Source organism: Phyllostomus hastatus, unplaced genomic scaffold, assembly GCF_019186645.2.
Source record: "Phyllostomus hastatus isolate PE091 unplaced genomic scaffold, TTU_PhHast_1.1 phas_contig_1, whole genome shotgun sequence".
Taxonomy (NCBI): Eukaryota; Metazoa; Chordata; class Mammalia; order Chiroptera; family Phyllostomidae; genus Phyllostomus; species Phyllostomus hastatus.
In genome coordinates, this window is record NW_025333498.1 from 35,403,679 (window position 1) to 35,431,158 (window position 27,480).

The following is a 27,480-nucleotide window of genomic DNA, read 5'->3' on the forward strand; positions in this document are numbered from 1 at the left end:
ACTTCCTATATCATTCACACTGGGAAATAACATTTCAGCAGTGGAAGTTGGCCTCATTCATTTTGGAATGCAAAAACAAAGTTAAGGAAACAAATTCAGATTTTGGTGTCTGTAAGCCTGATTTCAAGATCTAAGACCTTTACTTTAAAATATGTCCCTCTGCCATAATCCCAGCCGAAGCAGGATTGCTAACACGCTTGATGGAGGTCTCAACAGAGACTGGTGCACCTTCGAACAACAACCACACACCGGTCTGGCCCAAGAACATGTGATCTTTTTAGTCTGCATCTAAAATTCTGTCCCCTCTTCTACCATTCTGATTTTAACCTCAATTTTGTGTTTCTTTAGTGCAATCACTTGTTAGGTTCAGAATAGTTGATTAGAGGGCTAGTTGACATTATTAATTAAAAGCAATTGTTACTAGTGTAAAAGTACTAAAGAGTAAGCTTAAAAAAGAAAAGGTAATGTCAAGAGAATCTATTGTCGTTTGCCAACTTGTATTTGTGTGCAGCAATGACTGCAGAAGATCTACTGGCCAAAGCAAGCTGCTCGTTAGGAAGGTGGGGCAGGTCATTCTACAGTCTCACATTTCTGCACCACTTCAAAGTAAATTTTAATGACTTCAGCAACTGGATTAAATTCATGCATTTATGGTGTTTCCTAACAGATGCAAAGTAACACAGCAGCTTCCTTACTTTTATTTACTAATCTAGTCCTTCGGCTACATGGTAACAAGACTCTAAAAAGCCAAATTTCTGCTTATTTCATTTGCAGAAATAAGCAAAAATTGATTCATTAGAAGAGTATTCTATTTACTAAATATTAACACAAAAACTTCTTGTTGTAGATGGTTAATCTCAAATAGATACTCTGGACCAACATTTAAAATATATTTAATATGAAATAGCACATGATATTTATCAATATTAAGAAGTTCAGAAAATATACAATATAAGATATCAATCAATAAAAACAATGTATTGTCTTTATTAATAATAGTCTATGGTTAAAAACAACAGAGCTAAAAGCTTTTTACTAAAGCATTGTATTTAATCTAAATTTTTTTCTCCAATTTTTGGTTTATTTAGATATTAATGGTAACATTTGCACTTGTACTCAAATCACAGTATTACAATAAATACAGAACACCACCACCACAACCAGTAAAGAACAAGAATCAGAGTGATGACAGCTAACAAGATCTGTGATGCCCCTTATACCAACCTTTCCTGATACAGGTGAGAAAACTTAAGCCCCAAAAGTTAGGTCCTCAGAGCAAATAGAAGGAAGAGATGAGAGGAGACCAGACCAGACCCCACATCTCACTGGGATTCAGGGCAGTCACTTTCTACAAGATGCTTCTCAACCTGACTCAGTGACAACCTGTCCACTTCCTACAGCCATCTGTGCTGACAGGCTCCTTGTCAAATGTTTGCATTCTGCCATCCTGTCCTACACAGGTGTTGCTCTCCCTACCCCCCAGTAATTACTGCCCCACGCATGGTTAAGGCTTAGTTTGCTGAGAACAGTAGTAGCACCTGAGCATCTTCTTCAGAACACAGTGGTCCATCCACTTGGTAAACAAAGTTTTCTTTTTGAATTATTTATCCTATATCACTTACCAGGAAAGTACGCATTTTCTAGCTTAATAGGAAATTTTGCAATATACTATATTTTGAAATACTCATTCTAGAAGAATTTGCTGCCATTAAGTAAATGTACCCTGATTAATGTCACAACTCTTTACCTCTGCAAATACGATATTTGCAAAGGACTTAGTTCAGGGTCACCTTAAATCTCCAAGGCTAGATTTCAGGGACTGTGCTACAGGTTAGCATGTACATCAACCTACTCTTCTGCATTCACATTGTATTGAATTTGACAATTTATATAATAAGATACTTAGTTTATTTGCTTTATCATCTGAGTAACTTATTATACCTTTTTCCTTTTTGGACAGGTTTTAAATGCAGCTGCAAAGCACAACAGTGATACTACCCACCCCCCCCCAAAAAAAACCTATTCCTGTGGATCTAGTTTTAATAGATTCCCCTAAGTTGACTCCAAAATATCAACCAAGTTAGAACTAACAATAGACACAGTCACTTCACCACAACAAGGACACCTGGACAAGGTGAGTGATCTAGAAGAACTAGCCTCTGGTGCTCTCTACCAGCCACAGAAAATCATCCTGAACCTCTTGTTGAAGCCCCAGAGTTGGTTTTATTAAGCATCTACTGTTTATGCTAGACTCTGCTAAGTTGCTAAGGGAACATGAAGGATAAAGATGTTGTTTTGGCCCTCAAGGCCTTACCACCTAGTTGAGCAGCAATAGATGTTTATTATCTCATAGTCCTTGTATTAATGATATGCTCTGTCCACACTCCAGCCCCAGCCTACCCTGTCTGTTTCATACATTACCAATGTATGAAATAAACTCAATAATAATACACACGCCTGAACAGCACAATACAGTGGAGTGAAGACAGTCACACCTTCTCAAAGGAGAACTTCTTTGGCAAAGCATCTAACTTAAAATACTCCTATAGTCAACATTTTCTCAATCAGGCCAGACTTGACTGAGTTAACACAGACCTCCTATTGGTACCTGTCTTTACGTATGAAAGTTGTTTTTAAATGGGGTTCTAATTCAACAAGTAAATATAAAAGGAATGGCCAAATTGTGGGATGAGTATCAAAAGGTGCCATGACCATGAACATCACTGAGCATGAAATATTACCAGTGCAGATTTGAAACACGCCTGTCTTATGGCTCTTTGAGTGGTGAAACTACAAAATACTGCCATTTGTTATTTCTGTCAATACGTTTTAAAAAGATTTTATTTATTTATTTTTAGAGAGAGGGGAAGGAAGAGAGAAAGAGAGGGAGCGAAACATCAATGTATGGTTGCCTCTTGTGCCCCCTACTGGGGGCCTGGCCTGCAACCCAGGCATGTTCCCTGACTGGGAATCAACCCAGCAACCCTTTGGTTTCCAGGCCAGCATTCAATCCCCTGAGCCACACAAGCCAGGGCATATTTCTGTCTATATTTTAAATGCACTACAATAGATGTGTATTCCTTTCCAAATAAAGAAATAAACATTTCATAGGAAACAAACTCTTGCAGATGGTCCAGGGTTCCGTCCCCCTCAGACAGAGGGCTAACTGTGGAAGGTGGCTGTAATGCTTTCTCCACTTCATTCACTATGAGGAACATTCTCTAGAAGGCCTCTGAGCTGGTGCTGATCTAGCCTTATAAAGCACAGGTTAGGGGTTCTGTGACATGGCCAATTCTACCACAATGCACGTAACAAAAAAACCAAGTATCACCACCAGAAAAACTAAGCTTTGAAAAATCTTATTCCCCAGTGCTACAAATCCCCATGTGGATGTCAATAAGCTGGAATACAGTGATTAACAGTTTATTTAAAAACAGGATAAAGGTAACTGATTAGCGCCACCAATCTCCACCAGGTGTATGAGTCACAGTGATTCCCCTTTGTAGGGTTGGGAAATCACAGCAACAATTAGTCACCAATTAAAAATTCAAACGGCTCAAATGAAACTGGTTATAACTGCCAAATATTGTATGTACAGGTGCTGTTGCATAATCACATTAACACAAGTGAATGTAATTCAGTATACAATCTCTGCCGGGGCAGATAAGGTTCTGTGACACAGCCCTCAGGCCACGCGGTCTTCACCTCTCCCAAGCAGTGATCTACCTCTGTTAGCAATCTGAATACACTTTCCACAAAGACCTGAGCTGTACAGGAAGTAAGCTGGTGACTCAGGAGGAGGTATGGGTGCCTCTCTGGTAAACTAATATACTTGGCGCATGTTCTGTTACACAATTACACAAAGCAAAACCAGTTACTATAATATTACCTCCCTGAAGCTACTATGAGATTACTGGAATTGATTGGAGACTGTCCCTCCAGTTCACTGCGGTATATTAAAAATGCCCCAATGACAGGCAGCCCCTGTGTCTGCATGGTCTCCTGTGTATAACTGAGGCAGATGAGCTTCAGTCCGGTCCCATGTAGTATGTCTTGAATGTTCCCAGATTCTGTCAACAGCTAAATGGTACATTTAACTGAGACTTGTAATTGGCTTCTTCACTAGTAGTTCTCAAACCTCATGGTGCCTGACAACTTAGTCTAGGACAAGGAGGGGCCTGAGAAGACCTTCAGCTCCATTCATCCCCCTCCACTGGCCACCAGGCCAACGGTCTGCACTATGATTGTGGAGCTACTGGCTTTCGAGGGTGCTGTGGAACTGAAGAGGGAGGGAGCAGGGGAGGCAAATAGCGTAAGATAAAACACCACAAAGCTAACTATTCTTACTTAGATTCACTCATTTTTCCTGAATGGGTGCTCCCCAGATTGCAGAAAAACGTAAATTTCTAAAGTACTGAAAAAGTTGCTTCTGGCATATTTTGACAGTTTTCTCATTGGCTTTATGTATGAGAACATTTATGAGGTCCTTACTCCACCATTTTCACTGACACCCCATAACAGCCATTTAGAGATAATTTTCTGCCCAGTGCATTCACTCTGAAGTGTAACAATTCCTTCAAGTTGCTGGGAACAGGTCTAATAAAGTCCTGAAACAATTAGGTCTCTGTGGTGTGTTGGGCAGGTTCCCTGAGACTTGGGGGTCAAAGACAACTCTCTGGAATTCCAGAGGGAAAAAACAGGGGAATGAAATATTTATGGAGTGGTTGAGCCCACTGCCCGGACTCCCAGGGCAGACCATCTAAATGCCATTCTGAGGCCCCCGGTTCCCCAAGATGGGCAGGCAGAGCTCTGAGGCTCTAAATGCTCAGACATGACAGGGAGGTTTCCCAGAGGCAGAAAGCAGCCCTGGGTGTAACTTTGGAAGCTCCTGACATATGTAGGAAAAATAATGCCAAAGAGATATTCAGGGCTGTTTCTTGAAGTTTCAAGAGTTTTAAGAAAATCCTGGTTTTTAAGGGGCTGTTTTCACAGAAACCGTGTAGGGAAACTGACACTGCCAAATTTCTCAGGCCCTCTTCTCTAACTCTGAGAATTGCCTATTATCTTGTCAAGCACTGAACCAAAACCAAATGTGACCCTAGCATTCAAAGATGAGACACTAGCTGGGACAGGCTGCCAACTGGGATTCAGAAAGTTCTGAGAATATGGAAAGAGATTATAAAATTGACCTAAGATCAAAACCAAAGAGAAATTACTCTAACCACCTTTATTAATTTTATGTACCAGTAGTTATGTATACCTGAAATAAGTGAAGAAATTATAAGTCAATGTTAGTGTGAGTTTAAAAGGCATAAAAAACAAGGCAATTTTTATAAATATCCTTTATTTTCTGTTTTTTTATTTAATAATTTTATTGTATTTCTTCCATTACCATTTAGTCCCCTTATAACCCCTCCCCCTGCAATCAGCACACTGTTGGCCAGGTCCATGAGTTCATTTCTCTTTTTGTTCAATCTCTCTACCCTCTCCTCTCCCCAACTTAGCTGTCATCCTGCTATCTAGGAGCCTGTCTCCATTTTGCTTGTTAGTTCAGTTTGTTCATTAGATTGAACATATGAATGAAATCAAACGATGTACACAAAACATTTCCTGTTTAGGACTATTGTGAACAACTGCCAACTGAGTCACCAAGCTCATGTGTGGCAATGAACCTGCTGAGAAGCAGGTGGTGAGCAGCTTACCCTACACAGCACTGGCAGCAGGTGCTATAAAAAAAGAAGGCAGTTCTGTTTTGAAAGCCCTTCAGAACGATTGATCAGTGAATGTTAACCAGTCAACTTATTCTAATAAATGACAAGGCAAATAAAACCTGAATTTCTGATTACTGAAGACAAAAAGAATGGCAAGGCCAGCAAAGGAAATCCAGGGAAGTAGCCCTCTTGTAGCTACTATAGTAGATCTGCCTGACTACAGATTAGATACATAGGAATCTCTCTTGCCAGAGAGATGTAAGTAGCCTGAATTATGTATAACACTCCTTGGAGTTCCAGTTAAAGATTCCTGCTTTGCTGTCCTTAACTACTCATTGTAAAGGAACTACAGCTATTTTGAAGTAGTTCCTCTTGTTTACAAATATAACATACAAGTAGGACTACATAAAACCAAAAAGCGTTTGCATGGTAAAGGAAAGAAATTAGGGTGAAAAGCAAGCTATGGAATGAGAGAAAATACTGCCAAATATCTGACCAGGGGTTAATATCCAAAATACATAAGGAGCTCTTACAACTCAATAGCAAGAAATTAAGTAATCCCATTAAAACATGGGCTAAGGACTTGAATAGAATTTTTTCAAAGACACACAAATAGCCAAAAGGAATATGAAAAGATATTCATCACTGCTGGTCAGAAAAATTCATATCAAAATCACAATGAGATAACACCTCATACCTGTCAGGATGGCCACTTGCAAAAACACAAAAGGTAAATGTGGGCAGGGTTGTGGAAAAATGGCAACTTCTGTGTACTGTTGGTAGGAATGTAAATTGATACAGTCACTATGACAAACAATATATGACCCTGGATGGTGTTGCTCAGTGGATTGAGCACCGGCTTAAGAATCAAAGGGTTGCTGGTTCAATTTCCAGTCAGGGCACATGTCTGGGCTGCAGGCCAGGTCCCCAGTAGTCCACATGAGAGAGACAACCACACATTGATGTTTCTCTCCCTTTCTTTCTCCCTCCCATCCCCTCTCTCTACAAATAAGTAAATAAAATCTTCAAAGAATATATGAAAGATCCTCAAAATATTACAAATAGAATTGCTATGATCTGATACACTTCTGAGTATCTATCCAAAAGGACTAAAATCAGGATCCTGAAGAGACTGTCTGCACTGCCATGCTCATTGCAGCATTATTCATGATAGCCAAGATGTAGAAATAACCTATGTAAATGTCTATCAATGGACGAGTGAATAAAGAAAATGTGGTAAATACATACAACAGAATATTATTCAGCCTTAAGAAAGAAAGAAATTCTGTAATATGCAGCAACATGCATGAACCTTGAGGGTCATTAGGCTAAGTGAAATAACTCAATTACATAAAGACAAATGCTGTATGATTCTTTTTATATGAGGTATCTAAAACAGTCAAACTCACAGAAACAGAGAGTAGAATGGTGGACTCTGAGGCCAAGGAAGGTGGGGAGTGGAAATGAGGAGTTCCTAATCAATAGGTAAAAAGTTTCAATTATGCCAGGTAAATAAGTTCTAGAGACCTGCTGTAAAACTTGTGCCTATAGTTAACAATTGTGCACTGAAAATTTTGCTAAAAGGATACATCATATGTTAAGTGTTTTAACCACATTAAAAAAAATAAAATCAACTTTCAGCCAAGATGGAGGCATAAGTAGACACACTGTGCCTCCTTGCACAACCAAAAGCACAACAACGACTTTAAAAACAAAAAACAACCAGAACTGACAGAAATTCGAACTGTATGAAAGTCCAACAACCAAGGAGTTAAAGAAGAAATATTCATCTAGACCAGTAGAAGAGGCGGAGTCAGGCAGCCAGGCAGAGAGGACTCATGGCCAGGCGGTGGCTAACAGACTGGTGAGGCAGTGGCTAGCTGGGTGGTCCCACATTCACCTGTGAATGAATGAAGGGGGAGCACACAATGGGGGAGTAGGACAGACCAAGCAACTCAGGGTCCCAGCTTAGAGAAAGAAAGCCTCAAAACCCCTGATTGAAAACACTTGTGGGGGTTGAGGCAGCAGCAGGAGAAACTCCCAACCTCACAGGAAAGTTCATTAGAGAGACCCACAGGGTCCTAGAATGTACACAAGCCCACCCACCTGGGAACCAGCACCAGAAGTGCCCACTTTGTTTGTGGATAGCAGGGGAAGTGACTGAAATCTGGCAGAGAGCCAAGCAGGCGCCATTGTTCCCTCTCGGGACCCTTCCCCACATACAGCATCACAACAAAGAGATGTGTGTTGCCCCGCCCCTGTGAACACCTAAGGCTACACCCCTTAGAAACAGGAGTGCTGAGACCAAAAAAAAAAAAAATTAGCCCAAATGAAAGAACAGATCAAAGCAAAAAATACAACTCCAGAAAAAAAATACAACTAAGTGATGAAGATATAGCCAACTTATCAGATGCACAGTTCAAAACACTGGTAATCAGGATGCTCACAGAATTGGTTGAATTTGGTTGTAAATTAGATGAAAATATGAAGGCTGTGCTAAGTGAAATAAAGGAAAATGTACAGGGAACCAACAATGATGGGAAGGAAACTGGGGCTCAAAGCAACGGTTTGGACCACAAGGAAGAAACATTCAACCAGATCAGACTGAAGAAACAAGAATTCAAAAAAATGAGGAGAGGCTTAGAAACCTCCAGAACATCTTTAAACATTTCAATGCCCGAATCATAGGGGTGCCAGCAGGAGAAGAGCAAGAGCAAGAAATGGAAAACTTATTTGAACAAATCATGAAGGAGAACTTCCCCAATCTGGCAAAGGAAATAGACTTCCAGGAAGTTCAGGGACTCCCAAAGAAGTTGGACCCAAGGATGAACACACCAAGGCACATCATAATTACATTAGCCAAGATTAAAGAGAAGGACAGAATCTTAAAAGCAGCAAAAGAAAAGGAGACAGTAACCTACAAAGGAGTTTCCGTTAGACTATCAGCAGATTTCTCAAAAGAAACCTTGCAGGCAAGAAGGGGCTGGAAAAAAGTATTCAAAGTCATTAAAGGCAAGGACTTACATCCAAGATGACTCTATCCAGTAAAGCTATCATTTAGAATGGAAGAGCAGATAAAGTGCTTCCCAGATAAGGTCAGGTTAAAGGAGTTCATCATTACTAAGCCTTTATTACATACAATGTTAAAGGGACTTATCTAAGAAAAAGAAGATCAAAAATATGAACAGTAAAATGACAACAAACTCACAGTTATTAACAACTGAACCTAAAAACAAACACAAACACAAACACAAACTAAGCAAATGACTATAACAGGAACAGAATAAGAGAAATGAGAGATCACATGGAGGGTTATCAGCAGGGGAGTGGGAAGGGAAAGGGGGGGAAAAGGTATACAGAGAATAAGTGGCATAAATGGTGGGTAGAAAATAGGAGGGGTTAAGAATAGAGTAGGAAATGTAGATACCAAATAACTTACATGTGTGACCCATGGACGTGAACGAAAACAGGGGAGTGGGTGGGAGGGGTGTACAGGGCAGAGGGGAATAAAGGGGGGAAAATAGGACAACTGTAATAGCATAATGAAAAAATATATTTAAAAAAATAAAAATAAATAATATCGGTACATTAAGAAAACAATGGTGCTAAATTTAAGAATAAATGATAAATAATGTGTCAATGATAATTCTGGGAGTACAAGATAAAAGACACAACTCCTGAGCAAAAGCTAGGTGTGATCACGTACTGGATTTTGTTCAGAGATCTACATCTGCAAAGCACTAAACAGTAAACCCAAATAAATGGAAGCTGCTATTCACCCAGTGATGCCTTGAAATAAGTCAGATCACCCATATATTGTCTTAACATATGTTTCAGCATATGTCTTGTCTTGACGAATGCTTAAGACAATATATGGATGACATTTAGACATTTCTTTTTTTTCTTTTACAAGCAAAAGTGTATTTAGAAAGTTACAGAGGTAGAAGAAGTAAGCATGGAAGCAGTGAGCCAGCTGGGCTGCATGGGCTCAGGAAACAAGTTATGGGAGCAAAAAAAGGGCCCTTGGAGCTTTGGAGAAGGAAAGGCACAGAAAGTGCGCCTGGAGGAAGAAGAGGGCGTAAAGGCATGAGCATGCTCAAGACAGAGGGAGAGCCTGCTGGATATTTTCTTGGATGTGGATTATAGGCATATCTGCCTCTCCCTCTGAGCTTATATTAGCCACAGACAGTATATTACTGCAGAATCTTCCATGAACATTTCCTGAACCGACCTAATCAGGCCCTCTCGGAGTCTGGCCAAAAAAAAAAAAAAAGGAGGGGACATAGTTTCCAAACTTTCCTGTGAAGCTTCCATGCCAACATTTGTGAGATTTCTAATTTCTAGGTTCTAACAGCAACAGGAAAAAGAAAAAGTATATTTTTTTCTCTTACAAAAAGAATTTTCAAACAGTCTACCTATTTGAACATCAAACTAATATCTATCTGTAAATAAAGAACAGTAATTAAAACTACCCTGAAAGCTAATATAAGTATTCAACCCAACTGCAATGCAATGCCAACTGGGTATGTCACATAAGTTGGCATAATTGTACTAGTCTTTTATGGTTCCAAAGTCTGGGCTAATACTATGTGACCAAGATGTAGGGTTTTGAGTTTCCTCTTTCTTACCCTTCAGACATGACGTTACTTTGGGCATATTTTTTCTATCATTTAAACTCATAAAATATATGATGCTAAAATAAATGAGGCAAGCCCTTTTCTGACACTCTATATAGCCAAAAGAAATAGAGCTTATAGACTTGAATCCAGATAGTTCAAGTGGGGGTAAAGGGAGATAGACAGAGACAGAGAGAGAAAAGTATACAAAACTACTAATGAAACTTTTTTATAGTTATTAAAATTTTCTATTCATCTACATTTCCCATTATAGGACCAAATGACATCTAGAACAGACCCCGTAAATATAAAGGTCTCAGTACATCCTTTCTGAATAGAGTAAGTGAATGAACACTCTTCCATCATATGAATGGAGAGCATTAGTCTTAATTTTCTGATTTTTCATTGTAGTCTCTTTGACAAAGTCATTTGCTATTGAGTGGCTAATGAGTCAGGATGTATCCCTAAGTGAAGTGTGCAACAAATCTATGTATCTCCTGTGACCTTTAGATAGAAAGACTTCAGTTATCCCAAATTATCTCCTCTTTTCATAACCCTTCAGTAAATCATTTCCAGTGAGCTAAAATTACAATTCAAATAACCTGGCTTTCAAACAACCGCATAAGCTGGCTCTGAACAACTTCCAGGCAGACTAATGTATTCGTCGTTTCCTAGACAAACCTTGCAGTCTTACCACTGAACTGCCACTCATACCACCCTCTCTGCTCCTCTCCTTTCCTAGTCACCCCTCCAAGTCTTACTCACTGTTATTTCATATCCAGACCACATTATGAATCTTTTGTAGAATTTGTTGTTCACTCTCACCTCTAAAGTTCCATATAGTTAGTTTTGGTTATACTCACATGACACGTAACATATGTTAGTTTGGACATGTACGAGCACCCCCAAACATATATACACTTTTTCTCAATCAAATTGTAAAGACACTGTAACAGTAGAAATAAGTCAAGAGCTCTGATTACAAATCCTGGCTCTGTCACTTACTAGCTATGGATAACTTCTCTGAGCATCAGCTTCCTCACCTGTAAATGAGGCTACTAATCCTTGACTACCTCCTGAAGATCTTATGAAGATATAAGACAGTAAGTACGAACAAGTCCTTTATCAATCATAAGTCATATACAAATACAAATGTATCATTCTGTATCCTCAGAACCTGGCAAAGCACCCTTCACAACATTAAGTACGATAAATCTTACTGATGAAACCACCTACTTTACAGGAATTGTTCATTTAATCCCACAACATGTGAGGCAGATCCTAGACCCTATCATCTCCACTGACCTGAGAATCTCAGAGACAGCTCCCCTACAATGCACTGGCTGCGTGTCTTGTTTGTCCACTTCCACATAGTCTCTTTCAGTTGGCTTTTGGTTGGATCAAAGATAAAATAAAGTGAACTTAAACTCATAGTGGGAAATGCTGGACAAATCTGTCAGTATAGTATACCCATAAGCTATGTATAATTAAAGTTGTCACCATTTTCACTAGCAGGGACATTAAAATAAACTCCAAGCCGAATACTTGGAATGCACATTCTTAACCCAAGGAAACTTCTTTTTGCAACTTCAAATAAAGAAAGAAATACAACAACCCAACACTTTCAGTTATTTCTTACACTGTGCCAAAAAGTAAAACTGAAAGTTTGTAATTACAGGCTATTTTTGTAAAGTCTGCAAATTTGGAAAGTCTTTATTTTATAGATGATTATTTCATTTTCTACATCCTCAGATTTTCACCAGGTCAAGGAATATCTTCAACATTTTTCCTCCCTCAGAAATGAAACCTGGCTGTTTACTCTGATGACTGTCTCCTCGTTAGGCCTTTTTCCCCTCTACTCCTTACCATTCTAAATTAAGTGTTAATGAACATTTTAATCAACATCTGCTATCTCATCTAATGAGAATAATTTTTAAATGTATTTTTCTTTGTGGTTTTCTCCCCATTTAAATTGGCGTCTATGGGAATAGATTGCATTCTTCAATATCCTCCCACAGAGAAAATTTAAAATAAATAGAGTTAAGGAGACACTTGTAAAATAACATACAGATGACAATTCTCAATAATAAAGACTATAAAAGATCTGAGTTGATTTTGTATAATTTGGGAGAAAAGGGAAGAGGAAAGAGAATGATGATCATTTCAGATATTACATTCCTAATTTATATAAGCTGGAAAATTAACAAAACTGAGTTCAACCTCCATATTATGAATCAAGATAAAAAGTGATTAAGCTTTTAACTATCAAATTCAAAGATCTTTTTTATGTGATATTATAAGTGATAGTTTAATAGGTTAGATGATTTCTCCAACCCCCAACAATTAAAACTGAAGGTAAATGATAATTATTAAAATAAAAGAACTTGTAAGAGCCTAAAAGAGTTCAACTCTTCTAGAATACCCCTTACTTTATAAGCAAACTGGTACAAAGCTGGTGTTCCCATATCTTTAAATAGGATCACTGTTACACAGAGATCAGGAAAACTGCTATGAACAGCAGTATTTATTGTCATAAAGGCCAAAAACCACATGGGCCATTAGTCTGTACATGGAAACAGGGTCACAGGAGCTAAGTAACTCCTTGAAGAACAAGGTTTGAGAGTTGGGTCTCAGGTGCCTCATCAACAATACAAAGTTGGACTAAAGGACATTTAAGATCCCTTCTGGATTACGACTTTCCTGTTTCCATTAGTGGTTCTATTTCTTCTATTCAATCATACACAAAACTCTCTTTTCTTTCTTTCTTTTTTTTTTAACTCTTTGACCACCAAGTCAGTTTTCAAATGTTTTTATATTTGCTCTACGTTCTAAGTTTCAGATTCTTTGTGTGTAGCTCCGAGTGCCAGCTGCCTCACAAGTGTTTCCTGCAGTCAGCTTCCCGAGCATTCCCCAGACCCTACTCACCTGCAAAGACCATCCACCTCGAGTAATTTCCCACCCCACTGCCTCCCAGGGGAAAGCCAAACTTCACCGTTTGAGGGCTTTATCATGTGGTCTCTGCCTACCTGATTCATGGGTACTTAGTATATATATTTTACATCATGATAAACACAATAAAAACAAAATTTGAAAAGAAAGTTCACACATATTCTCCCCACTGATAAAAAGAAGTCACTGTTTTCATTTAATGAACTTTCCTTTTAATGTCTTTGCATTTGCAAATAAGTGAAGATAAAATTATATAAATATAGAACTATTGGTCTTGTCATTTGTTTAGAAAATACATTTCTGTATGAACTTATTTTCTAATAGCTATAAAAATATTACGGCATATTGATCAGGGTCTCCACTAGCTTAGTTGACACCTTTGTGTGAAGTAGAAAATGCCACATTTTCTTGGAAGGAGCAAAAAGCCCATTAAGAACAGGGGACAACTGAACGAAGGACATGCAGACACCCTGATATGAAAACATTATATTTACTAGAGGGGGGAATCATCTTATAAATAAACAGGCAGGAAAATGTGGTATAGAGGTTGGGGTTGGCCACATTACTTCAAATGCCACCTCCTTTAGTTACTGTTTGATCCCACACAAGTTGCTCAGTGACTCAAGAACTCAGTTTCCTCATAGGGATGGTAAGAGGAGCTATCCCACAGAGCACTGTGAGCAGTAAATCACAGAAGGCTCTTAGAGCAGTGCCTGGCATGCAGTGGACACTCAAAAAAAGCTTCCCTGCCACTACCAATCAAAACTGTAACAACGCTATCTGTATCTTCGTGCCCATTTTTAAATACTTTTAAAAATCCCCTAAAAAACATCGCCAGGAATGAGATTACTATATTAAGATGTATAAACAAGGATCCAAATGTGAACTCTTCATTTCTTCATATAAATCCACTATGCATATAGGTGGTAAAGAGTCAGATGATGACTATTCATGAAATGCCATTCCATGAAGTTAATAATATCAGAAAAAACAGTGAAATTTGTTCTGAGGAGTCTTAGGAAGAAATATTAATAGGTGTTAATATCTTAAAGGCAATGTGGATCTTGGTCTCCTCGCCGCAGTGGGAAAGGTCAGTCAGGTGACCTACAAACTTTGTGTGTCTACTACCCAGCTCTCCATCAGGCAGCCCTCCACCCCCATCACAAAGCCTCTGTCCCACAAAAGACAGGTTCTCCTCTCTCTCCCAACACACTGAGCTCTGCTGTAAGGCTTTGCTCCTCTCTTCCTCTTTCACTTCACCTCTGCAGGGAACAGCCGTCCTCACCCTGAAAACCAACTCTGGCTGTCACCCAGAGTCCCAGTTTAAACCCGGCACCATCCTCCAGGCTCTTGGTGTCCCACCTCTTTCTTTAAAAACTCAGAACACTTATTTATTGTCTATGTCACTGCTTACTTAAGTCCAATGGCATTAACCATGGCATTCTTTAATATTAGAAATTACTTTCTCTTGCATCTGAAGTAATGCAATCTTTGTCTTCAAAAATAGAGCACGCACATACAGTAGATGTGTGCACTGCAGCATCATTTGATTTAGCTAGATCTGCAGTCACATGAACAGAAGTCTGTCCTACCTGAAGGCCCACCAGCTCTAAGTTTACAGAACAGCACAATCCACGTCTCTACTGCATCGGTATCAACATTTTCACCACTGGCCAAGCAGACAAATGTATGAAAATGTAGAATCTAACAGTTGATACAACTTGGGTGAATGTCATGTCAGAAAATGCTTAATCCATTTTAAACAGTTAAAAAATAAAGTCTGAATACAAAGAGGAGAGTGTGCATCAACATTAGAATTTTGTTTAAAAACAGTGTTTTTCCTTTTTTCTTTAATCAAGCCCCATTTAAAAGTGTTTTACATTTCTTAAAATCTCATTTCTTCTTCCAAGTTTAATTCACCCTTTTTTTCCAAGTGATATCTAGGATAAGATTATTCATTCTACATTATTATCTGGATATTGGGATAAGGACCAAAATCAAACAAAGCTACCAGAATAAATCATCTCTATAGAACATAAATTAATATCCTTTTTCTTAAAAAAAAACTCTGCAATAGTAAAAAATATATATAATATACTGTGAAGGTTTGAATTCTTAATGAGAAATCATAATATGATAGCAGAGTGTATCACAGTTTAAAAGGCAGTGGGCACATCCAGCACAGGGTGAGGGCACTGAGGCATGGGGTTATCATATTGTAACATGGAGGGCAGCTGCAACACCCTGCCACCATGCACTACCAGCTCTCTTGGGTGTCCCTTTCACCCATGACTTACGAGATTTTCCGGTTTGAAGCCTCATCATCAGTGTGTAAACTGAAGCTGCTCCAGAGGCAACAGGGAGAGAAGCAGCTCTGGTGGCATTTGAACTGAAGATACTCAGGCAGAGAAACCAATCTGGTGGTGGTGTAAGAGATGAAAGGAGCCGGAAGAAGAGGAGACAGTAGGGACAGAAAGGACAAAGTAGAAGAGAAGACAATCAGAAATGAGATGGCAGAATGAAAAAGAAGGGCAATAAAAGAAAGCCAAAAAGTGGAAGAAGTGTGGGGAGCAGAAAAAGGGGAGAGAGGAAGAAGGAGGAAGAGAAAAAAAATGTAAACAATCTTTGGGTATATGAAAAGCAACATGTACTATATGTGTGTACTTCTGATTGCTGTTTTTATAAGTCACAGATGCTATCAAATGACCAAATAATTTGAATCCAGGCAGAAATCAATGAACCACAAGAGCTGGAATATCATTGACACACATTGTTTAAAAATAAAAATCTAAGCTTTAGATCAAAAAGTAGCATGAAAGCTAATATTGATATTGTTGAGTGACTAGAACCTATGAAGGAAATTCCAATGTTCTGTTCCTGAGATTGAAGCTAGTCAAACACAAAACAGAAGAATGTGATCCTGGTTTCTTAGTTGGTCATCTTCAAGCACACCTGCCAACCAGAGATGCCATATAGTTTCTGAGTTTCTCAGAAAAGCATTTCTATCATGTCCATCTCTCTATACTTTAGGTCTCTTTTTACAGTTTAAAATGAATTCTAGCAGAATCTAGCTGGAGCTAACTATGAAGTAAATCACAAATTGATGTCTCGTACCATGCCTTCCAGGGCCCAGGATTACAACTCACCTTGGACCTGGAATGTGCCCCACATTTTCCTGACTCTCCCACTCTACAGAAACAATGTGCTCTCAATGAACAGTATTAATAATTATAAAACAGGCATAATCAATTACTAATCAGAAAAACAAATCCTTGTTAAGGTGGTAGCTAGTCAATAAATGATACTTTCTAGGTAAGAAATAATGGAAAAGCAAATTAAAATCCACTTTGTCAATTAGATCCCTTACCTACAATTACATCAATACAAATGATAAGAATTTCCATTCAAGTACTAAGGTGATCAGGGAATTCTTCAGCACACCTGACCTTTCTCCTCAACTTCCAAATCAGCCCACATATGTCCCTGTTCACATGTAAAGTTGATGGAGACGTGCAGGTTATATAGCCCTCAGCCTATTGCAAATACCATGAGATGAATTAAAACACTGTTCTTCATTATTATTGAATCATTCCAAACCCATTGATATTTTCAGCATTTCTAAACAAACAAACAAAAATTCTGAAAGGTTGACTGGAAGCATCATATTCAAACATCAAATCCTTCAGTGGAACTGAATTTCATTACAGAGACTTTAACTTTCCATGACCAAAACCCAAGTCAAAGGGACAGAAGGTCATTAAAAGGCCACCAAATAGGAAAAGCCTGAAAGTCACATATTCGCCAGCAACGACCTGACACATGTGTTCTGCTACAATGCCCTAGGACCATGGTGATCTTTAACACTTACAGCAACAAACTCCACTTGCCAGACCAAGGCCGAAATAAGAGAACTTTTATTAAAGTCCTGTAATGTGGAAAGCTTTATGAACTGGCTCTAGATGGTATCTGTGTCTTGGCAGGTAGTTTTGATTCACACACCCATGTACAGTACGTGGCAAGTTACAGAAGCTCAAAATATTTTTCAGTGAATGAATAACTGTAGGAATGAATAAATAATTTAGTGATATTATCCTCATTAGTGGTGCAGGTGGTCAGCACCACCCCCCCCCCGCCCCTTAACATGGTGGTATTTCTGCCAGGAGAGATTAGAAAAGGAATCCTTAGAAGGAAATAGAAAGTTGAAAATTGAGCACACCTAACCAAAGAAACATGCTTAAGGGCATCTAATAAAAATTAATAAAAATCACTCTAGCGTTCCACACCTGTGACAAAGAACACCCCCCCCCCACACACACACACAGAACACACAGCTGAGCTACCACTGGAGGAAAGGTGGGGAGGCTCAGGGCACAAAAAGTAACAAGCTATTCTTGAGATTCTCAAATCTCAATGTGCCGTCTCTACGCAGAAGACCGAGCCTAAGTCACAATGTCAGCATCTCCCTGGTCTCAGAAACTTAATTGGCTATAGAGACCACTCTGCTGTTGTATCATTTGGCAGCAGAATTTTCTCTTTGTGCTGAATGATGTTTCCTGGAAGCTATTTAATGCTACAGAGTACAGCCCAAGTGATGATCCCATGAACTCCTGAAGAAACTTTCATTTGATAGTACTGAAAATGCAAGCTATTTGGCAAGATACAGGAATACATAGCCCAAGATCATCACTGAAGCAAGGGACACTGCTGTCCCCATGCGTCCTACCAAATTTGCCTCGCTCCTGGTTAAAAGAACTCACCGCAATGCAGAATGCCTTCCCGAGCGGGACACACTGCTGCCCACGGGGGAGGGCAGGTTGCTCCCTCTGTGCAGGTCCTCGATGGACCTGCTCCAGGGCTTTGATTTGTCCACCGAGCTCTCCACAGTGCTTTCCACGCTTTCAAAGTCAAAACTAAAACAGAAGAGAAATGCCACAGAAGACTTAAAGATTCATATTGACACAAACACATGGGTGTGCATACCTTGCTCCTTCCTTTTATACATCTGCACCTTAATGTGATTAGTCTTTGCAAACAAAGTAAACTAAAAGGGAAATAGAGAAAATGTCTATGGATTCAGAGGTGACTTTGAAAATACAGAAAGAGAAATACTAGGTCAGGCAAATAGTTAAACAATAGCAAAAATTAAATAGTGATGTACTATTTGTATTTTACTATGAAACTCGCTAACTTGCCAAATGCCAACATTGCTAAGATGGAAGGTGAAGGTGGGGGATGGGGAGTAGAATCTCACATATGTCTTCATTTTGCTTTAACAAGTCAATATGTTAGGCTTATACTAATTTATTCCTACCCATCCATTTTCACTGAGCATTTGCTCCTAGTGTGCTGGCAAGTGTGCTTTTCCAACCATATGTGATACATTACTCACAAACCTATGAATTTGCTTTGATTTTGGAATCTCTTCCCAATGTGGTGCTCTTTAAAGTAGGACTGTTGTTTCTTTGACATTTTTGAGGTTATTACTCATGTTAACCATGTTAGAATAAATGGCAAGTTAAGTTGCTTATTCTTGTATAATTTTAGGAACAGCATTTTTAAACAGACAGGCTTTGTGTTCTATGCATTTTCTCCTTCCAAAGTTAGTAACTCTGCTTTCTCCCCAAAAAATATTTTATTAATTGCTTCTACCCATAGTTCCACCAAGCAACACCTGATCAGATAGAGAATAAACAGAAGGCAGCCATAATTACTATCATGTGGAAGATCTTGGAAGCTATCTCAGAAGAAACAGCAATGCTTTTATGAAAAAAGTATGACTTTTATAAGAAGTCTGATTGCCAAAATAAAATATTTGGTTAGAGCAATCATCTGTAAACTAGGTGATGCTCTCCATCTACTAAGTACTAATCCAGATATCACAGACTGGTGTACTGAAGTCACTGACTCAGCCTAACAATTTTGTCATGCCTTAGGATTCAGGAAACAGTGCTGAACAGAAAGGCAGTGGAACTGAGTAATCAAAAAGATCCCATCATTGATATTGGGGAAGGACAGCCAAGGGGACATTCCAAGATCACTCAGGTCTTCAATACTCTCGATGAATAACTCTGCAGCCCCCATGTCACTCGGCTGTTCTGCACTCTCATGTTCCTCCAGCTCATCCCCAGCTCTCACATGGCAGGGACAGCAATGCCTCAGAGAAAGCTTCTGCTTTAGGGATGGAGCACAAGCCTGTTGTTTCACATTACACAAGCTAGGAAACTGTTGCTTGCCAAGGAATGACAGGACATTTTTCAGCTCATTAGTTTCAAGAAAGAACATAAACTGTACCCATATATACTTTTTCCTCTAAGATATGCAAAAAAAAAAAAACTAATCAGGAAAAAATGTAAAGCTAATGCAAAAAAAAAGTAGAAGACTGAGAAGCAAAAGCTGTGAGTTCTGATGTTTGTTGGTCTGATCTCCTGCCGCACACAAGAGGCACGCCCTGGAGGTGGCAGCACCATGTCCCGTTGGCTTTCTGTGACACAGAGAAAGAGCCGAATCACAGCAAACACATGTCACATGCAGCACGCCATTCTCTTCATCATTCCTGAGGTTTCCTAGCCCTTCCTCAATTCCATGACTATTCCTCCAGATTTTAAAATATGCAACAGGGCAATATTATTGGTTTATCATCATAATCAGTGTAACAGGAGATAGGCAGTTTTGACATAATGGAGATAAGAGACAACTTTTGGAAGACTATGCTATAAAAACTAGGATTATATTTCAGAGGACAATTTCTCAGGAAGAGAAAATTTGTCTTTTGGTTCTTCTTACTCTATTCCATATAATATACAGGAGTTATCAAGACTGAAACTCATCGAGCCCATTTCAGTTAATACTTTGTTTTCTGCATCCACAAGGTAGGTATGATTGTAGCTTTCTCCTTGCAAATTCTCAAGGAAGCAATGAGGATGATAAGACAGCATCTGGTTAGGTCCTGGGACTTTACTGGAGTGAGGCAATATAAAAAAAAGTTACTGCTTACAAAAGGGAAAAAAATACCACCTGAGCCAAAATGTCTTCCAGTCAAATTAAAAATACAATACTATTTCCTCTATCTGTGTGAGAGTATATCTGTGGATGCAGAAATATTTTCTGATTAAAGGAGAAAATGTGGAGAAGAAAGTATCTCATTCAAATGTACATTTCTCATTCCTGTTGTAAATCTTTCGAGAAGTAAAGCAAATGGGAAAATTTTATAAATTAATGAAAACTAGGTTAAGTAAGTTAATCTTTTTCCTGTTTGGCTCCAGTTTATTTCACCTTTATGACAGGTAAATCAAAACAATACAAATACATGTAAAGTAAAAAGAAAAAGCCTCTCATTTTACCCTTACTCCAGTTTAGTATCTATTTCTGCCTTTATTAGCATAGACAAATGTACATAAATATGTAATTTTTTAAGAAATAAAAAGGTTTCAGGGGAGAATGGGTAGGGTTTACAGGAACAAATTTAAAGGACTCATGGACAAAAACTAGGGGGAGGGTGGTAATGGGAGGGAAGTGGGGAGGGTTAGGTGGGTGGGCTGGATTGGGAGTAAAAGGGAGAAAACTGTACTTGAACAATGATTAAAATTAAAAAAAAAGAAATAAATAGGGAGGTGCTCTTCTGTACCTTGCTTTATTCACTCAACAATGTATCATCTACACTTTCATTAAGTACCAGAGTACACTACCATATGGATACATGTAACTTGAGCACTAAATAAAGTAGTTCTTTTTAAAACAAGGACTGCTCTAAGGGTAATTTTTACTCCACTGTTTTATTTCTGCCTTAAAAGCATTTCTAATAACAATTACGTGACTTGCTTTTGTTTATTTGAATAGAAACAAACCTCTACACTACACTACACTACTAAGCCACACTACATCTGTTTCTGCTTTCTCCCGTCAGTACAGTGTACAACTGTAGCACTGAGCTGCATCATCTACGACCACATAAAATTCAAAAGAAACAAGCCAAGTTTTACTTACGTTACTGCGTACTGTGCAAATGACAGATACTCCACTAGAACATCAAGGCCTTTGTTTTCTTCATTCAAAAACTCTCTGACCCATCTATTTAAAAAAACAAAAAAGAAAAATTTATTGGAGACATTTATCAAATGCTCAGTCATGAAAAGCCACAATGAAAACTTTTGTTTTTCTACCACAAGCATGCATTGCCTGAAAGGAAATATGGTGTAAGGATGCCCAGACTCTATCACAGTAGGCAGGAGCTTTTAGATCCAGCAACGAAGTAAACCACAACATTTCAATGTATGAGAACAGGGGGCAAAAGGTATATGTGTGCTTTCTTTGCATTTTAGTGCTTAAGAGGCTTAAGATAACCCATAAAAAACTTTCTTAAAAAAAGGAACTTGTTTAATGTACTTTTTCCACCATAATCGATCCACAGCCTGCTGGCTAACGGGGCCAAGACTGCATGGGGAACAAGGCGGACTGGGGACATGATGACATAACTGCTGAAATCCAGGCATGGGTCCAAATCCACGTTCAGCCCTGTCTTGCCACACTAAGCTGCAGAAAACACTGAACTGACCAATGAGAGACCAGTGTTTATGGGCTTCTGGAAATTCAATAGGGATGGTTTGTTTAATTTTTTTCCATGAATGTTATAACCTTTAAAGAAGTTGCAGACACCGCATACCATAGAGTTGAGACGTGACAAATACCATGTTTTTTAAAAATTCATTTAAAAACAGTACCAACTTGCATTTGGATGGTGGATTTGATGTGAATGAAGTTCACTGTTTTTTATAATTTTTTATTCATTCTTCATAATGACTCCTAGAGATGAAGTGGACTGGTCAAGCAGAACGCTCAGGTACTAAGGAAAAACAGCTGTTACCCCAGGGTATCCATCCTCAGAGAACATGTGATACCCCATTAAGCCTTCACTAGATCTGAAACTCCAACAAACAAGTAAAAAGGTCTGCTCCTATCAAAGAAATGGAACTTGAGGTACACCTGCCAAGAACATTCCAAAATAGATGCCTTCATCCATGCGCACCCAGCCCGTGTGTTCCATCAGCTGTGGGCACGCTCGCTACCATGGAATTTGCTAGAATAGGTCAGTCCTGCCAAGTGCCCTTAAGGATGAGCAGCCCCTTGAGGTCTTTGTCTTACAGGAAGAAAAGGATCTGGTGGACTCAGGATGCCTGGTTTTTATTTTTGTTTCTTGGAAGATGTTTTCTTTGTTTTTGTTTTATCCTCAGAGTTCATTCTTTCTTTTAGCCCTGTCTTGTCCAGGATGTAAATGCAAGTCTGCAGCTGGTTCCAAGAGGAAGCAAGGTGGGAAAACAAGACAGCTTGCCTCACATTTCCCTCTGAGATCCTCAGGCAGACTGTCACAAAATGTTTGCATTTCACATAGCCACATAAGCAAGTAACATTTAATTTAAAAGATACCTAGCTTGGCAACACTGGCAAGGATAAACACCACCCATTGGGCCGTGCAAAGTGGCTTTGTTATAGGAGCTTACCCAAACTAACAGGGTTAGCTACAGTCAAGGCTGAAGATTCATTTCAAAACCACAACATACACAATCTCACAGAGTCTGCTGCTAGATACTTATTTTCATTTGCGTTATTTTAATTACCCCCTGCACAGCTAGGTCTCAGGAGATACTGGACATTTTTAAGCACTAATGAGTAGTGAAAGAATTTTTCTTTTCTTTTTACAATTGGTAGGAGACTAAAGAAAGGCTAAAACTCATTATGAAAATTAGACAACTAGCTGCTCCTGAAATTCAAGCCCCTCAGCTCCTCAGGCCTCCCCACTGGTCTGGCCTGTGGGCTCTGTCAGCACCATCTGACCGGCCCTCAGTGGTGGGTGCTCAGCAGGAATCCCCAAAGCTGGACACAGAGGGTCATCTTTTTTAACCATCTTTTTTGTGGCTAAGTCGCCACAGGGGCCAGATTTTTCAGGGCAGTCAGTTCTACATAGTCTCAGTGGCCAAGAGAATACTCTAGGTTTAGGACTTGAGAAACACCCCCTGTAGTTCCTTCTGGTTGATTTTGCAGACACCACCTCTAAAAAGCAGAGATGGTCTAGGGCAGTCTGTAGATCTGTCACTGTCTCAACCACTGTCATCTTACCATCACTTAGAAAGTCCAGCCACGGAGACAGACAGGGCAGAAGAAAGAGGATGGGCCCGGTACAGAAGGTCACCAGACAAAAAGCCCAGGGTGCCTAGCAATGGGCAAAACTGGGTAAACAAGGACCTCGCCCCAGGGTGACCGTTCCTCCTCTAACATACTGAGAGTCATGAGGGTTAGACTCCCTTAGAGTGGAGAAAAACAAGGGGTCCAGAGAACATCCCCTGGACAGAAGCCCCCAGGACAATGAGGTTCTGACCCACATCAAACACACCTAGGCATCATTTGTGTTTCAGCTTCAGGCCCAGAAGAGCAGCAAAAGCAGACAAGTGAGGCCATAGTTGACATCAGGACCAGCTGCAGTGACTAATGACCCTGCCCTGGGGCCAACCAATCAGTAGAGACTGAGACCCTAAAAGAACACACCTAGAAAGCTGATGAATATTTTGTTGGGATCCTCCCCTGGGACCTCCAGATAAATACCCTCAAGACAGAGGACCAGTAAGGCTCTCTATGAAACACACCCTCCCCTTTTCCCTCCTCCTCCTCCTTGCCTCTCCCTTTCTCCTAAGCTCCAGGGACCTGGCCCTTCTTTTCCCTCTGTAACTTGTTTCCTGAGCCCACTTCTTTGGCTCACTTCTTCTACTTCTGTGACCTTCTAGATAAACTTTCCTTAGAAGTTTGAAAAAAAAGAAAAAGAAGAAAGTTCAGCCACAAACTGGATAGGAGGCAAATAACTCAGAAAATAAAATTAAAAAAAAAAAAGAAGGAAGAAAAGGAGGGAGAGGGAGGAAGAGAAAAAAGGGCAGGAAATAGCTAAGTACAGCCACAGCTACAATTCTCTTGACTCAAAATGCTAACATGTATATATTTTGATGCAGAGATAGACTACTTTTTTCCAGGAAGCCTTTTTAAAAGACTTTATTTATTTGTTTTTAGACAAAGGAGAAGAGAAAGAGAAAAAGAGGGAGAGAAACATCAGTGTGTGGTTGCCTCTTGCATGCTCCTACTGGGAACCTGGCCTGCAACCCAGGCATATGCCCTGGCTGGAAATCAAACCAGTGACCCTTTGGTTTGCAGGCCCTCACTCAATCCACTGAGCCACACCAGCCAGGGTCAGAGATAGACTATTAATTAGCTTCTCTTACTTCAATCCAATGTTCTTATCAATACCCCCACTCCTACTTTATGACTTTAATCAAAAGTGCCTTAAAAACAATTTTCAAAGTGAAAGGCAGCAGCCAGCTGCTCAGTTCCTAAAAAGCTAGACAGAGGTAATGTGTCCTGCCCTGAGAGGTTTAATTTCATGTTAACCTCATTTTCTAAGCTACAAAATCTTCCCAGAGTCTTTGATCTGACCTAGGCATCCCTAGGTGATTTAGGAAATAATAAGATAAAAAGCCATCATGCTTGAGTACCTTACCCCCTTTGTCAAAAGATATCAGGTCAGTAAACTTATTTCAGAAAAAAAAACAACTATGAATTGTGGGAAAAAACAAACAAACAAAAACAGTCTTCACTTTTCCCCTGTCCTCTTAATCCATGACCTTCCCAGACTTGGGATATTCTGTCTAGGGAGAGAACAGAGGTGAATGTGGACTTCTGTGGAAATGAAAGAAGAGGAAAGAAAATAGGTAAAGATGGAAAAAAAGGGCAACTTTCAAAGCAGCATCTTGAATCTAAAGACATTTAAAAAACTGGATTCCCCATTCTGCAGATTTATGTATATAATCATGCAATGAAATAGCATAAATTTAGGGTTCCTGTAGACACTTTCCATTTTCACCTCTGTGCATGCTACACACACTTTTTAATATATTACCAATATGCAAACAGTTTCAAATTGGGTAATTATAGGTTTTGGAGAGTAGAATCATTTCTGACTCTGTCAGCGTGCATCAATTACTAAGTACCTCACAGATTCCCTGTAATTACCATATGCTGTAAATGTGAATTAGGCAAATTCCCAATCAGCTGCTCAGGAGCCAAAAGAGATGCAGTCATGAAAAACAGCTCTGGAAGAAACATTCCTCAAGGAAGGGATCGGAGTGCAGATGCCAGTAGTTACTGTTATTATTGATGAGTCAAAGCTTCCTTTCGGAGTTGCTGTTTTCTCTCTACCCCCCAAATCGTAGAACTGCATTATTCTCATCTAGACACACAAGAAGGGATAACAGTGAATTCCCTTTGCTACTCTCCTACAGAGAGCTACTACAGACATGGTGGGAACTGCAGTGGCTGAAAAATCATGGGCGGGGGGGCGGGGACATGAAAAGCAAAAGAGAAAAGAGAAGCATCACCAGGACTCATCATTGGCTACCAAATCGAGGAGACAGTGTCACAAACTGGTTCTCAAAAAATAGCCCACACACCACCAGGGGTCCCTGAAACCCTCCCAGAGGTTTGTGGAGTTACAATTATTTTCATACAAATATTAAGAAAATGCAAGACAGTAAAACGGATTTTAGTGTAACAGAGCATAAAAATATGGAAAGCAATATAGGGGTTCCTAAAAAAAATTTAAAAAATAGAACTGCCTTATGACCCAGTGATTCCACTTCTGGGCATAAATCCGAAGAAATCCAAAATGCTAATTCAAAAGAATATATACATCCCTGTGTTTACTGTAGCATTATTTACATTAGCCAAGATATAGAAGCAACTCAAGTGCCCATCCATCAGTAGATGAGTGGATAAAATGCTGTGGTACATTTACACAATGGAATACTACTCAGCCACTTAAAAATAAAAGGAAATCTTAACATTTGTGACTGCAAGGATGAACCTAGAGGGTATTATGTGAAGTGAAATATGTCAGTCAGAGAAAGATCTTACTTAGATGTGGAATCCAGAGGACAATATAGATGAGCAAACAAAACAGAAACAGACTGACGGTTGCTGGAGGGGAGGGGTGTTGGGGGACTGGGTGAGAAAGATGAAGGGGGACTGGGTGAGAAAGATGAAGGAATTAAGGGTTGGTCATTACAAAATAGCCACGGGGATGTAAAGTATAACACAGGAAATACAGTCAATAATATTGTAATAACTGTGTGTATGTGTGGTGCTGGATGGGAACTGGAAATATCAGGGCAAACACTTTGAAAAGTATATGAAGATCTAACCACTATGCTGTACACTTCAAACTAATACAAAGTAATATTAAATGTATATTATAATGTCACTTAAATGAAAAAAAGTTTTAAGAATAAAATTGCACATCAAAAAATGTAAAAAGGATAAAAAAACACAACTCCTTTTTCTAAGCATGGTCTGTGTGAGGCCAGGCTTTCTTCATATACATCAAACAAAACAACACAGCACAACAAACTGAACGCAAAGATCTGAGAACCCAGCTGCCTTGTATTAACAAGACAGTAAAGTTTTTTGTAAACACACAAATTAATGCCACTCCTGTCACTAAGTTGTTTGTTTTTTTTTGCTTTGGAAAATGGTTCTTTTATGCAATGTTATTTGTGCTATATTATTTTGTATTTATATATTTGGTTATTAGATGTTTAATAAATAGTAAATTTTATTAAAGAAGCATATTTTAAATGTATCTGTTAAAAAACCACAAAAATAAAAGCTTATTGGCACCCAAAATAACTTAAGAGAGGAAAGGAATCCTAAAATTAGAAAATTTAAGTACGCTGGTTTTCTAACAGGCTTTGGACATATTTAGGTTCAAATCTCAGTGCTTCTAAGTTGCTAGGTACCAAGTAGCAAGATAATTGCTGACTCAACTTTCTCATCTGTAAAATGGAGATTCAATAAAAAAGACTTTGTAAGGAATAAATAATACATTTAATATACTTAATACAATGCTTAATACATGACAAAATGACTGTGATCTTGAGAATTTCCAAAAAGCATCATCTAAGAATGAATTAATTGTAGGTTACCTTGATGAACACACTTCCCATACAGGTTTTACTTCTTAACGCCACCCTTGGTTATTTGCTTTTTCCTCACTGTTTCCCAAACAAGGCGGAGGGCCAGGAGGGAGGATGTCCCTGAGCAGTTCCTTGGCTCCTCCTCCTCTTCTCTACAAACCTGCCAACTCACACATTCCTCCTACACTCTGGTTCTCTCAA

General features: G+C 39.1%; 1 protein-coding gene across 4 annotated transcripts in view; it reads right to left on the minus strand.

Annotated features, from left to right (window-relative positions):
- The window catches only part of FMNL2 (formin like 2), a 301,251-nt gene that overhangs the window by 69,251 nt on the left and 204,520 nt on the right, over positions 1 to 27,480 (minus strand). For all 4 annotated transcript variants that reach the window (XM_045851929.1, XM_045852128.1, XM_045852002.1 and 1 more), the window contains exons 5-6: positions 21,260 to 21,343; positions 18,034 to 18,186 (exon numbers count right to left, since the gene is read on the minus strand). In XM_045851929.1, the coding sequence (XP_045707885.1) occupies positions 18,034 to 18,186; positions 21,260 to 21,343 (237 nt within the window). The remainder of the gene's footprint in view (positions 1 to 18,033; positions 18,187 to 21,259; positions 21,344 to 27,480) is intronic.